The 15336-nt window shown below is 50.5% G+C and overlaps 1 protein-coding gene across 1 annotated transcript in view; it reads right to left on the reverse strand.

The window, feature by feature from the left end:
• The window catches only part of LOC138516923 (RING finger protein 145-like), a 332975-nt gene that overhangs the window by 262553 nt on the left and 55086 nt on the right, over nt 1-15336 (reverse strand). Inside the window, exon 2 of the mRNA XM_069632386.1 lies at nt 7704-7812. Coding sequence (XP_069488487.1) covers nt 7704-7812 — 109 coding nt within the window. The remainder of the gene's footprint in view (nt 1-7703; nt 7813-15336) is intronic.

The raw sequence follows: 15336 nt of genomic DNA on the forward strand, positions 1-15336 counted from the left end.
CGAGGATCATCCTGCACCAGGACCATCTGAGTTGACTGATGAGTCGCAGCAGCAACGGCAACGGGGGGGGGGGGGAACGCATACAAGAATAGGCCGTCTCAGGGGAATGAGAAGGCATCGCCCATCCTCCACGGTTAGGGAAACTTTCTGGCGAACCTCCGGCACTTGGCGTTCGTAGTCCGAAGCGACCTCGCCTTCCTGTAGGATTTCCAGGGCTTCAGCCCTCTTGTCGTCCGGGAGGAAGTCCGGGAGGGGAGCGATCTTGAACCACAGCTCCCTGTCGTAGCGTGCCACGATCGCGAGGGCGTTGGCCGCTTTAATAGTGGTCGCTGCCGATGACGAGATGACCCGTCGTCCCATGGCATCCAGCTTCTTCCCCTCGCTGTCCGGGGAGGGGGCTGTAGGAGTTGAGGCCGTCGATCCCGCCGCTCCCGCCGATTTCTTCGTGGCCGCCACTGAGACCACTGAATCCGGGGACGGCTGTGCTCTGAGGCACATAGGGGCGGAGTCCGGGACCCGGTATTTCTTTTTGTACCGGTCTCTTTTAGCAGGAGCCGTGGACGGGTTCTTCAGGAGTGCCAGCCCCTCGTCCCAGAGGTCGTCCAGTAACGGGACTGAGAGAACAATCTTCCTCGGTAGAGGAAGCCCTCCTTCTGTTCTTCGGGGCAGAGCTGGAAGAGCTCAGATGCCCTGGCGATCATGGCGTGGAAGGAGCCAATTTCGTCGGGGCGGGGCGCGGGGGGATCGGGGGGGGGGGGTTAGTGGGGTAGCCAGGAGGCCTGAGGAGGTGGGGATGGGAGGTCCATTCCGTCGTCACCACCGTCGTCGTTGTCGGGCCCCGTCGTCTCCATCTACGTTCCCGTCTCATCCCTCGGAGGGGATGGGGGTGAAGGCTGGAAGGGGGGGCGGGGAGGATGGACTTGTCTCTGCTTGTTAGATGGGCTCCCTGACGGTCCAGGCTCCGCTGGGTCTTCGCTGGGGGTAAGGGCATCCTTGTCCTTATCTCCATACACAGGGCCTGTATAGCCATCAAGATAGATCCTGTATTGTCCCCCGGTAGGGGCACCAGCTGCAATGGGACCGACGGCTGGGGCGTGGGGCCCTCCGCAGCCCTATCTTCCTCGTCGGCTCCCCTGTATCCTTCCCGTGGGCCCTGGATTCGTCAGACTTCTTGTCCCGGATCCTTTGGACGCTAGCCAACTCATCCTCAGAGGTGGTATCCGTGTCCGTTATGGCTACCGTGCCCACCCCCTCTTTCTCATGCTGGGGTTTCATGGGGGTCTTCTAGATCCTGCCACCCCAGAGTTTCCCTGCCTCCGGGGTGGCAGGTAAACTCTACCCCTTGGAGCCGTCTCCACTGGGGAAGCCTTCACCTTGGGGGCGGGGGTCACTGCCTCGCTCCCCCTTGGCTGTCTGTCGGGATCGACCGGGGCTTCTCCCGAACCCTACCCGGGTTCTCCGACCTCCTCTTCACCGAGCCAGACCGTTGGCTCGTGGTTGATGGCATCGGTGATAATGCGCCCTGCCTGGCAGCCGAGGAGCTCGACCTGCGGTGCTTTGCCTTTTGTTGGGCCCCCGTCACCGGAGCGCCCTCAAAGGTCTTAGAAGAATGCTCGGACTTCTTCCTCTTCTCACCCGCTGCTGGGCTCTTCCCCTCCAGCCGGTTGGTGAGCAGAGTACGACGATCCTTCATTGTCCGTTCGGACATGTTCTTACAAAACGCACAGTCCTTCTCCACGTGCGATTTGTCGTTGTGAAGACAGTGGAGTCACCGACAGTACTCATCCTCAAAGACGTTCTGTAGTCCGCATCCAGGGCAGCTCCTGAACAGCTTGGATCCAACAGGCGTCATGCTGCCTTTGTCCTGGACCATGTCCACGTGGGGTAGGCCTCAAAGATCTTCTGGAATCCTCCAAGAAGTGGAAAACTCAACGGAAAGATGCCCTTGAGGGGCGTTGAAAATTCCGAAATGGGGTCCCCGTTGATCGGAAGTAGAATCGGTGGAGCTTGAGGCTCGATTGACCGAAAATATAAGAGTAAACTCTTCGAAAAAATGCAAAACGCAGTAATCGCTCGAGAACTACCGCACGAGGACTCCCAACACTTGAACATGCGGTAAAATTTGACGATGGCTGCCAGAGGAGGGGGCTTATGTAGAGGGCATTCATTTGTTGGGCGCAGTATGACCCCGAGACCAGTGATTGGTTACTAGTAGAAAGACAGTTCAGAAACAAAACTGAAACTGATTTTTTCTTTACGGAGGATTCCCAGCCTGACGACGGGGAATATTCATGAGCATGTGAATCCATGCCAGACCTCCATGCTGGAGAAATGTATATTCTTTTACCAAGAAACCTTGAATAGTGTTTGTTTGAACCACTGTGATTTCAAGTCCTTTGTTTAACATCTTGTACTGTTCACATTACTCTTGAGATAAGTCTGGCTGCTCAGCCACTGCTACCACACAACAGTGTAGTACAGGCTTGTACCAAAGGTGAGAGTGTGCTTACACCTGTAGTCTAGTCCTAATTGTGTGAAGTGTTCCCAAAGGGTACGGCATGTAATTCTGCCTAGCACTATGTTAGGCAGAATCCTACGCAGTTCCCTTAGGGAGCACTACAGAAGGTTAGGACTACAGATATATGCAATAAATCCCCTTTGTTATCAGTCTGTACCACACATTTAGTTGGTAGCTGTGGCTGAGCAGTCAGACTTATCTCAAGCGGGAGATGAGCAGTATTCAGGGTTTACACAATAGGACTACATGGAAACACTGACCAAAGCTTTGTATCAAGAAGAATATATATATTTATTTTTAGACACTCTTAATTCCACACACAAAGCATCATCATTAAAGCAAGTTAAAACAGTCAAGAAAAGTATACACTAGGGTGGGCAGTGGGAAAGGTTTATTGGGAAGACTTGTTATCCCAGGATCAGCCCTCCCCAGTATTTATCGTGGGTTGGTATGGTTCCTGGCCAGTTGGGACCGCATCACGCACAAGCAGCACTTCAACCGTCAATCTCTGTCTATCTTGCACCATGCCACCGTGCACCATGCGCACTGTCCGCCTGCCCCTCCAATAATCCTGTTAGATGCCATCTGACCAATCTCACTCGTTCATGACCACGCGCCCCAAATCCCTTAATGTCTTCACCTGGAATGTGAACGGGTTGTGCTCAACGATTAAAAAGCTCCTGGTTAAGCAACTACTCTCCAGACACTCCACCGATGTGGCCCTGCTTACTGAAACACACCTTGCCGGGACAGTGCACATTTTTTCTTCGTACTAATTATAGGACCGCCTGCCATGCAGGATACTCCATGGGGTCCAGAGGCACTCATCCTCATACACAAACGTGTCCCTTTGGCCTTGCAGGTACTAGAACAGGACCCTCGGGGACGCTACGTGATGGCGCTGGGGACACTGGGGGGAAACATTTGGGTTAGTCTCGATCTACTCCCCGCCTGGACTGGGGCAGGAACCTCGACGACCTGACCACCCTTATGGGCAAACATCAGCCGGATAAGTGGTTCCTGGGTGGTGATTTTAACAATGTCACCTTAGACCGCTCCCACCTTAGACAACGCAACCCGCACCTTCCCACGAAGCTGTCCAACTGTGTGTCTGCCATGGGTCTCTGTGATGTATGGCGGGAACTGCACCCGGGAACCAGGGGTTACTCGTTTCACTCCGGGGCACACGCTTCCCTCTCCAGGCTAGATTACCTATTTGTACCCCACACTGATCTCTTTAGAATACTTTCTGCGGACCTGCTCCCCCGGGGAATCTCAGACCACTCACCTTTGTTGGTGGAGTCACGACTGCAGGGAATAAACCCCCCTAGAATGTGGCGACTGAATACCTACTATCTTGGCCTCCCGGAACTAGTTAAGCGCCTTACGGAAGTTTCGACTGAATACTTCGAGATTAATGACACTGGCGACAACGATCCGATAGTGTTATTGGAGGCCTAAAAGACTGTGCTGCGGGGAGAGATAATCCCCTGGACAGCGAATAGAGGGAGGGAGAGGCTCCGGAAGATACCTGAGGCGGAGACGGAAGTAACCCACTGAGAGAATGAACACACCCTTAATTCTACCCCACAGACCCACACGTCCCTTAAACGCGCCACTGAATACCTCCGAAACCTTATGCTAGACAATGCCAAACAGGCCCACTGGGAAACCAAAGCGAGGGTGTATGAGCTGGGGGATAAAGCGGGTTGGAGAAGAGAGATGAGGGGCAACGCTGTGTTCGGGAGATCATCACCCCATTGGGTGAGACATGCCGGTCAGACGCCGAGATAGCGGATGCCTTTGCCCAATTCTATGCCACACTATATCAAGCCCGAACTCTACCCCTGGACCCGACCCTTCTAGACGGTGTGGTCATCCCCACTCTGTCAGCACAACAAAGGGAGATGCTGGACTCCGAGCTTTCAGAGGCCGAAATAACAGAAGCCCTTGGACAACTGCAGCCGGGGAAAACCCCGGGCCCGAATGGGTTCCCGGTTGAAACCTGGCAGAAATTAGGGGGTAGTAACACAGCACCTCCCCTGCATCAGATGTTGGCCGCCCGGGAGAGGGGTTCCCTTCCAGATCTGTGTAAAGTAACTATAGTGGTTATTGCCAAGCCTGATAAACCCCAGGAGCAATGTGCTTATAGGCCGATCTCACTGATTAACGGCGAAGCCAGGGTCCTGGCCAAACTCCTAGCTCCAACCGGCTCCAACCCGCTCCAACGGGTGGCGGACATGCTGATACACCCGGATCAGTGTGGCTTTATGCCCCACAAATCGACCCGAATGAATTTGCGTCGACTCCACCTGGCCCTCGAACGGGCCCCTATCCTCGATGCCCCGCTCGCCCTGTTGGCAAAAGACTTTGAAAAGGCATTTGATTCAATCCGGTGGGACAGCCTGTTGGAAATCATGACCCGTATGGAGTTTGGGGACAGTTTTCTAGGCTGGGTAAAACTGTTATATACCAACATCCAAGCAGAAGTTAAGGTGAATGGGTGGACCTCCCGATCCTTTCCACTAGGCAGAGGCATGCAACAAGGATGCCCCCTTTCCCCCCTCCTTTTTGCCCTTGTGATTGAACCGCTAGCACTGTGGCTCTGCCAGAGCGGGGCATGGACGGGATTCAGATGGCCCGAGGGACACGAGGACCGTGTCGCTCTCTATGCTGATGATCTTCTACTATACCTGGCCGAACCGGTCCGGAATTTCCCCATAGTAACCCAGATGCTCATCACATACAGGGAATTCAGTGGATTAAGAATCAACTGGAGGAAATCGGTACTTTTCCCGTTGAAGGGGGGAGAGCGAGTCGACGCCACAAGATGTCCATACCGGTTTGATACACAGGGCTTTAAATACCTGGGGATCTGGATAACACCTGACCTAACCAAATATGTAATGCATAACCTCCAACCGATTACGGACAGGTTCGCTAGAGACGGTCATCACTGGAAGCTTCTCCCTTTGACGCTCCTGGGGCGCGCTGCACTCTTCAAAATGATGTCGCTTCCAAGATACTTGTATGTCCTCCAGAACGCCCCACTCATAGTCCCCACCTCTGAATTCGCCCGCATTGAAACCCTCCTTAGTGAACTCATATGGGGGGGGGCTGGGTGGGTCAGGCCAGTCACGCATAGCATTAAGCACTCTGCAGAGGTCGGTTTGGGAAGGGGGGATTGGTGTGCCCCGCCTCCAGACCTACTACTGGGCTTCACAACTGGCGGTAGTTAACAATCTGCTTCATGGGGACCGGGCACTACCTCACATCCGGGCTGACGTGGAACCCATGCAGGGCGCAGACCCGTTGCAGATACTATATCAATCCCCACGGAGACCTCCCCTGCCCACAACCAAGGCCCACATCACTACCATCTGGAGACAAGCACACGTGTTCGTTGGGTGGGGAAATAAAATAACTGCAGCGCAACCCCTATGGTGAAATAGTAACCTTCAGGAAACTGGGAAACTTGAACCATGGCCGCCATGGGTGAGGGCGGGAATCCTGAAGGTTGGAGATGTCCTCAGAGATGGGAAAGTGACCTCATTTGAGGACATGTAGTGCAAATTCCAATTGGCCACAACTAAACGATATTTTATGCAGCTGACCCATGCCCTCCAGATCCATATACCCCTAGAAGGCACGGTCCCCGACTATACACCGATAGAACGCAATATGATCCCCGCGCACATCCCCAGCAAATGCACATCCATTCTCTACAAAGCCATCACATCCTTCGCTACCCCCGAGTTATCGAGACTAAAGATCAGAGGAAGAGAGGCTCTTGTCGTGGAGGAAGGTTCGAGTCACTGCACTGCCCAGGGATGAAGCCAGCCGTGTGAGGCCAAAACGGAATAAAAAAGGTACGCTCCTTTAAATCGCGGTCGTGGTGCCTGGCTATCCGGTCTCCGAGTGCTTGGCACTGGAGAGTCGACCAAGGCAAGTCCTGGAAGGCGATTGGCGAACTGGCTGGCCCTACCAGCTCAAGGGAAGAAGACTCTTGCAGGTGAAGATCTTCTTGGGTCGTTGGAGAAAAGTGGCGAGGATCTGCAGCAGGGCTTCACCGGTGGTTCAGTCATTGCAGAGGTCTTCGGCTTCTCTCCTCTTTGGATTTCTTAGGTCCAGTTGCAACGTCTTGTCCTCCAGTCCACAGAGCCCTGCTTTTATGCAGAAAAACCCCCATTCATAGAGCGTAGCTGTCACTCACGCAGCGGGGTGGCTATCCTGGCGGGATAATCCCCCAGCCTATCAGGGCAGAGTGCGACTTGGGTTGCCTAGGTAACCCTGTCCAGGGTGCCTATTCCCCCTCCCACACATCCTGTCTACCCCAGACTCAGTGGTGCCAAAAGGAGGGCTTCTGTGCAGAAGCCCGCCAAAAGGTCTCCGACCTGGGTTAGGATTTCAGAGAAAGACACAAGAAGGAAATATTATCAAAGATCTGGCAATAAAACCCTACCGGAGTAAAGATAATAATAAAATAAACTGGTGGTATGTTAGAGGCTGTCAGTAAAAGTGGTAGCCTCGAACAATGGGAAAATCCCATAGGAAAATATTTGCGGTTGAATATTTATGGTAGTAACCACTGCCACCAGCCAGAAACCTTGGAGAGAGGGACTGGACGGTACCCTCTCAAAAATGAACACCAGGGAAAAATGATTACCCCTTTCCAGTACTTCCATAGTAAGATGGTTTTTACTGGTTTTGTTCATAACTATTGACAAGTAAAGTCAATGGGGACTTTACATGCCCTGGGAGACAGTAGTCAGTCCCAGGGTATGGAGTCTATGTTTGGGGGTCACTATGACACCTCTTTGTAACTGCACTGAGGGTGCTGTGTAACACACATGTAAAAAGATGATACCTATGAGGGTGAGAAAAAAACCCATAGACCATGAGCACAAAAATCGCCTAGAACACGCATCAGCAATATGTCTAAGAGTGGGGAAAAAAAAAAGTCTCATCCTTAGCAGGAGAAAAAAATAAACCCCTCAAGTCCAGCAAAGCTGCTGGGGGCTCTATAGGTAAGGGAAATTATCCTTTTAAGAGAATTCTCTCCTAACACACTATCCACTAGAATAAATATACATATAACATTTCTAGACATATCAAGGGCAAAACCCATAAATGTAGATGTCCAAGAATGACTTGTGCAAGTCGACGTGCCAGAAGTGAATCTCACCTCGCCGTCTGGTGCCCAACGTAGAGCAGCATCAAGGTTAGAAGGTGCAAATACATCTTCACCAGATATCGGACGGGAAGCATGAGCAGAACGGCACACAGCACGTGTCCTGGGGGGAAAAAAAGAAACAACCTGTTCAGAGGAGATTTGCTGGGAAAACTTATTAAAATAGTTATTCTATATTACAGCAATTGGAATATAAAAGAAACGGAGCGGAGCACAGAACTGGGTTTTGCTGAAACATTACTGCTCCAGGTTCAGCTATCAGAACAGCCTTCACAAATAAATCAAGATGAACTAAAGGTTTACAACCACAAACAGGAATAGAAGAGTGAAAAAATAAGTAAACGCACAATAATATAAACAGAGGACATTTAACAGCATTATAAAGTAGCTACTACCTGTTCCAATTGCCAGGGTCAGACTGGCCCATAATATTGTGCTGGAAACCGACGAAAAAAGAGGCACAGAATCGTAACTTGTAGTGGATTACTTTTCGAGACAGACTATTTGAGGTAGGCCTCAAGGGGTAGTTTTTGGTTGAATCCATTGCAATTTTGTCAGGGGTATTTGGTTAATCCTACTGCAGATTCTCAAACTGGGCAAGTTTAGCTAAAATAACTGGCCACTTTGACCAAAAAATACTGGCCCTTTGGGTACTGCCTTGTAGATCATTCGAAGTCTGTCTGTCGCACATGGATAATTTAAGTGCTTTTATTTTATTTTTTGTTAATTTGTAAGGCGCTTATACATCAAAGAATTGGGTTTCAAAGCACCCACTGGGCAACGGGGAAGGAACATGGGAGCAAAAGGCAAATATAATAAATGAGGAGAAAAAGACAGAGGCGGTCCTACTATGACTTGAGAGCATTCACAATGTGCAAGTGCAGAGAGAGAAAGAGAGAGAAAGAGAGAGAAAGAGAGAGAAAGAGAGAGAAAGAGAGAGAGGAAGAGAGAGAGGAAGAGATGCAGAGGGATTTGAATTTGATCCTTGCAGTCACTGGGAGCCTGTGGAGAGATTTTAGGGCTGGAGAGATACAGTCCCTGGGCTTGAGGCCAAGGATAAGTCTGGCATCCCTATTCTGGATAAGCTGGAGGGGGTGGAGAGAGGAAGAAGGTAGATTAAGGAAGGGGCTGTTCCAGTAGTCCAGCCTAGAGAGTACCAGAAGTCTAGAGACATTGAGCTTCTGGGGAAAGGAAGGATACCTCTGAGGAGGTGGAGTTGGAAATGGGCCTCTTGGCAAGGTCCTAAATGTGAGGGAGTAAGGAGAAGGTTGAAAATTACTCCAAGGTTTCTGACTTCAGATGAAGGAGCATGGGGGAGCCCATAGAGGGTTGCCAGAATGAAGGGAAGAAAGAGAGAGTAGGAGTCCCAATGGGAAAGCTCCCAGTCTTGCTGGCATTGAGGCAGAGATCATTGGATGCACACCAGGACTGGATGGAAGATAGGAATGATGGAGGAAGTAAGGAGAGGATCAGAGGGAAGTTTTAAGAAGAATTGTGGGTCATCTGCATAACACTGGAATTAACGGAGGGAAATGGAATTAGGTGAGCAAGCGGAGCGAGATGGATGTTAAATAGCCAGGGTGAAAGGATGGAGCACTGGGTAAGGCCACAGGTGGAGATAGAGGTGGGGGGAGAGCCCAGGATAACGAAGGACGGTCAGTGAGGAAGGAGGTCAGCTTGTCGAGTGCCCGCTCCGCGATACCATGAGGATGGGAGTGGTTGAACTTATCAAATGCAGAGGAGAGATCAAGTAGAATGAGAACAGCGGGGGAGTTAAAGTCATGAGATGCAAGAAATTCTTCACGATTGCTCAGGAGAGCAATTTCCATGCCTCTGGGTGCTCCTCGGAATCCAGATTGATGGTCATTTAGGTAACAGACAAGCTCAGTATGCTGGGTCAGTTGGGGGAAGACCAGCTTCTCCAAGCGTTTCCCTCAGAAAGGGGGAGATAGAGATGGGGCGGTAGTTAGAAAGACCGGAGGGGTTTTTCAGGAAGGGGTGCACAAGAGAGTTCTTGAGGGAAACGGGGAAAGACCCAGTAGCAAAAGAGTGTTCTCTACATTAAGCTCTCTTGTCTAACCTGGGCCTAAAGAATGGTAGCACAACAAGGGGGAGGGGGAATCCAGGGTTCAAGGCAGGCGGGTGAATCAGCATTTACGGCAAGAGATCCGGACATGGTATGGCAGCATAGCTGGGACGTAACACATCACATAACTTCTTTCGACTGTCACCTTAGATCAGGTGCTCTTGTGAAGAAACTAAGAATTTTGTGTCCACTGTGTGAATCAGACGCGGGGTGCAAGCTAGGAGGTAGAAGGTGGGAGTTGGAGTAACGGAAGGTAATGTCTGAGCCCTGAAGGTACCCTAGCATTCCATTGTTTAATATATTTATTTTTCACAAAGGAGGGTCCTCTATGCACCTCTGCTACCTTTCCACCTCCACCTAGAACCCTTCCCGTTATGCCCTACTATGGAGTTTCCCGGGGGGGGGGGGGGGGTAGGGTAACATGGAATGCTGCCACCAACACCTTCAACACTTGACGCCAGCCTTTTCCCTTACCGGGCACACTGCCCGAGAGACCTCTAGTTAAGGAGCTGTGATAATTAAGATATCGGTTCTGCAATTCAATAGGACTCAGCTTCCCTACATGGAAAATCAACCAAAGAACAGCTTGATCTTTTTGCAAACATTGTGTTCCCATAGAACATTTTCCATACCAGCTTTGAGCAAACACTTAGTTTCCCTTTGAGGTCGCCTGTGATGTACAGACATGAAGCCGGAATTTGAGATAGCGGCCCAAGTGGCTTGTCCAACGCAAGGGAGGCCTGCCAGGGTAGCTAGCCCCACCTTGGTACTGAAAAGCACACTAATGTGACCAAGTTTCAGGAGGAATCTCCCAGCCTGTGTTTATGGTATGGAGTTCCCTTCCTAAACTCAAGCAAACATTCCTTGGCTAAAGGTAGCTGTGGTGAAGTAATCACAGGCAACAAGAATGCAGACATTATAAAAATGTAATTTAAATATTGTAAAAGATAAGTAAAGGTGTTGCTGCAGGTCAAACAGATTAAGAATATTAACATCACACAGGGGCATGGTTTGCACAGTTCATACTGTGAGGGCACATTAGCATTAGTTAAGCCAAGCTTCAGTCTCGCAGTGGAAGTAGCATAGAACGAGCTGACTGACTGATGAACCGGGCCCTGGCCCTGGCCCTGGCCCTGGCCCTGATCTTGATCCTGCGTGATCCCCAATGATCAGTCATATATACAATGTTAAAGATGAGGCCCAATGTGAGAGACATTACCTTGCTTCAGGATCTATCTGGTGCCAGCGTTTCTTGTATGGCGTAAGAGGAGCGTCAAGCAACAACAATGGCTGCGCAGTCACTGATGATGATAGAGAGTCTGTGCTGAAGAAAAACAGCAGCGGAGCACAGTATAGCTGTCCAGTTCAGTGACGAGAAGGCTCTGGTGCTGGAAGATGCAGACACTGTCCAATGTTACACCCTCTCCCATTCTGCAGATTTCAGCATCCCCTGTTCTCACACCCACATAGTGTAAATGCTGGGAGAAAGGGTTGCAACAAGATAGTTTAACTCACCATATGCACAGTCACAGCGGCCCGATGGTTGCTGTGGCACCGATGGAAATTAAGGAGATCTTACGCTGGTGCTGCCCCGTCCCTTAGAGAAGGTGCTGTAGCTGTTTTCAAGAATGCGCAGGCTGTATGACGATCAGCTTCTTCAGACACTGTCAGGTGGCGATCGGAGCGCCTCAACCCTCATTTGAAACTTGCCAACTGCAGAGGAAGACGGGGTTCTACTCCTGTGTACCGTTTCCCGGTCTTGTAAATTCTTCCCATTTCCCTCTTGTTCTTACATTTCCTTCATGACCTTCTGAGATCTCCCCCTTCATTTTTTTTTCATTAACAAACCTGTTATTACGTTTTGTATAGAATCAGTATCAGTACATAAATTAAATGGGTCCGTACACTTGTTCTCTCCTCCCCTTCAACCTTCTGCATCCCCTTCCCTTTTCTGTGTCGCTCCTCCCCCACCCATTTTTCCCCCTCCAGTTTTGGCCCCCCCAATCTTCGCTGCTATCCCCTACTACTCCCCTCCCGCCTGGTCTCCAAAAACCGACTCTCTCCTATTCCCCATCAAGCCCAAATCTTCTCATATTTCTGTAGGGCCCTCTGTTCCTATACGCCAGCTGATCCCATCTCTTTACGACGTCCATTCTCATCCACCATGCAGTTCTAGACAGGGCCTCAGCTCCCATTCATTTTACGTCCGCTATGGCTCATTTGGTGACTATGCATGCTATGTTTAGGAAGATACCGGCATATCTGTCCACTTTCATACCCACCCCACCCCCATATCCCAAGCAACGCCCCTCTAGGTTCCACCCAACTCGGTCTCTCCAAAGCCCCCTCCCTTTGAACTTATCTCCTTTACTCCAGACACTCCCATGCCATGCGGATGAACGTCCCCCTATAATTCTTGCACTTTGGCCAGGTATCGTCCTCCCCTCTACCCATCCTTCTTAATCTATCCCTGGAATAGTAAGCCCTATGTAGATATTTAAATTGTATCGGTCTCAGCCGGGACGCTATTCCCACATCTCAGGAGGTGGGTGGGGAGAGTGGGTACTGCAGTGCTGGCCTCTTCATCCTCCACCATGCCTCCCGCGTCTCTTTTCCATTTCACTTTCAGATCCCTCGACTGTATCTCCCCTTTCCTTGTTACTTTTGCAAGGACCTCGTTTACTGCTCGAGATTCCTGCTCATCCACATCTGCTGCCAGATTCATCTATTTTGTATTTATTTGTTTTTTTAACCGATTTTTTAACCTTTGGCCCCTGGAACCTGGGCGATCCTACTAGCCTCCGCCGTGCTTGAACATAAAACAGGGTTGGGCTAACAAGGTGGTGGCTGGTCAGGTTCGTCCCTATTTAAACACGGTTCGCCTTCATTCATGGAGGAAAGAACCCAGGACCCAAAGTAACCCATCAAGATAAAAGCCAAATTCTTGAGAAGAACCTAGTGGTCGCAGACATTAAAACTTTACGGTGTAGGTCGCCCTTTTCTGGAATCTGCTTAATTTGGTTTGGACTCCAGAAAGTAGTCACTTAGCCTTCAGTAAGTAGCACATTTAAAATAATAGGATTCACCTGAATCTGCTGCCCTCCCTGAGACAAGTCTGAGGTATAGGGTACAAGCTACTTACCTGTAACTCTTGTTCTCCAGCATGGGTCTTACATGGGTTCACATGCTCATGAATATTCACCGTCAAGCTGGGAATCCTCTAATATAAAGCTAAAAACTACATGTCACTGAGACTATTGCTGTCATTTTGGGTCATAATGCCCCAGCCAATGACATCCGTCCTCCTTAGCTCCACCCCTGTGGCCATCTTCAGATTTGATTGCGCACTTAAAGTGGCAGTAAGACCCAAGAAGAGCCAAGAGGGGATGGAGGGATGGTTTGCATGTGAATCCATGTAAGACCCAATGCTGGAGAACAAGAGTTACAGCTTAGTACCTGTACCTTCTCCAGCATTGGCTCTTACATGGATTCACATGTTCATGAATACAATTACAGAGCAGTGCACTCACATCACGGGAGGTCGCAAGACTCAACAGAAGCAATACACTTACCTCTGGGACAGACTTGCCTCATGCAAACAGCTTGCGAAGCACCGATTGTCCGACACTAGACTCCTCCCTCGATTCCTTGTCGACACAGTAGAATTGCGTGAAGGTGTAGGTAGACGTAGCCGCCCTGCAGCTATCCAGCAGGGGAACCCCAGAGAGGAACACCATAATCGATGCTATGGCTCTGGTGGAGTGGGCTCTAGGTAAGCCTGGCAAAGGTCTGTTTGCCAGCTGATGGCGATTCATGCTACAACCAGAGAGTCACCTGGAGCAGGAACAAACCTTTAGAGAGAGCCTTCCCCTACCCCACAGGTCCAAAATTGACAAAAAGCAGAGAAGTGTTTTGAAAGTCCTTTGTGCATGCCATAGAACTTCAAGGCACACGCAACATACAGTGAAAGTAAAGATCGTTCGGCAGTTGAAGTGTTTGCAAAGAATACTGGCAAAACTAAAGGTTTTTTAAATGAAAGTCTGACGGGACCTTTGGCATAAATGAAGGATGAGTTTGTAGCACCATCTTCACTGGTTGGATCGACAAATATGGAGGCTCACTTGGCATAGCCTGTATTTCCTGCATAGGCGATAGAAACTTCAAGGAGGCCTGATGCATAGGTTCAAACAGGACCACATTAGTTTTGACAGTATCACATTAAGCTCACACGCAGGGGCAGGAGCTTTCACTGGAGGAAAGGTTCTGAAGAGGCTCTTGAGGAAATCCTTAACAAACCTGCGAGACCATAGGGTGAGCCGTGATGCGCAGCAGAGACATCTGTGGCTGCCACCAAACTGTCAAGCCTTCACTTGTGTTTGTAGCAGGCAAGTGTAGACTGAGCCCTGACCCTGGCTAGAATGTTCAAACTCTAGGGCTGCAGAGGCCAGGCCCTCAGGCTCAGACGCTAGGTCGCATGCAGGATTGACCCGCCTTACCTGGAGAGCAGGTCTGGAAGAGGAGGCGCTTTGATGGCTGGAACCACCGACAGATGGAGGTGGTCCGAGTACCAGATCTTCCCGATCCATGCAGGCCCAATGAGGATCCCCTTGTAGTGACATCCTCCGAATGTATTGATCACTCTTAGCAACATCGGAATGTGTACAGGAAGATGCCCTCCCAAGGAGACGAGAAGGCATCCCCCAGACCCCTGGGCTAAGAATACATGCTGGCAAACCTTTGGCACTTGGTGTTGGCCACTGTCGCATAGAGGTGGATTTGAAGGTAACCCCTCTCCATAAAGAGACGAGGCACTTGCGCTCGCTGAAGCTCCCACTCATAGCAGGAACGCAGCTCCCTGCTGAGAGAGTCTGCAATGGTGTTTTGAACGCTTGCCAGGTGAAATGGTATGAGAAACAACCGTTTAGCTATGAGCCAGTGCCACAGCTTCTGCGTCTCCAGAGATCCTGCCCTACTTTCTAATGTAAAACATTGTTGCGTTGTTGTCCGTAAAGACTCGTACCACCTCCACCTTGAGCGGAGGCTGAAAAGAGCCGAGAGGCCAGAAGAATGCCCATAGTTCCAGGATGTTGATGTGCAACTGCTTGTCCTCCGGGAGCCAGAGGCCTCTGGCATAGGAGTGTCCGGTGTGGGTGCCCCAACCTTGGAGAGAGGCATCGGTTGCAACTGTCTTTTATATGCAGGGATCCGACAAGGAGCACCCTGCGAGAGAGGAGGGCGAATGAACCACCAGTAGAGGGCTTGAAAGAATGCCCAAGGGGCCATCTAGTCGGTCCACGGGCCAATAACCTGTTTCAAACTGGCGACCAGGAATTTTTGCAGTGGTCTCATCCGCAACCTGCTTTGAGGAATCAGATGAATACAAGAGGACATCATCCCCAAGAGGGACTTGATGGACCGGACAGTTGCCATCTTGGCCACCGACAGCAGCTGAACCTTCCTCAGGATGCCATTTATCCTGTCTTGTGACTGTGTTGTCAGACACGTGACCATGTTCAGGGGTGAACACAGAATGAAAGTCCT

Source organism: Ambystoma mexicanum, chromosome 6q, assembly GCF_040938575.1.
Source record: "Ambystoma mexicanum isolate Mex_15411 chromosome 6q, UKY_AmexF1_1, whole genome shotgun sequence".
Classification (NCBI taxonomy): Eukaryota; Metazoa; Chordata; class Amphibia; order Caudata; family Ambystomatidae; genus Ambystoma; species Ambystoma mexicanum.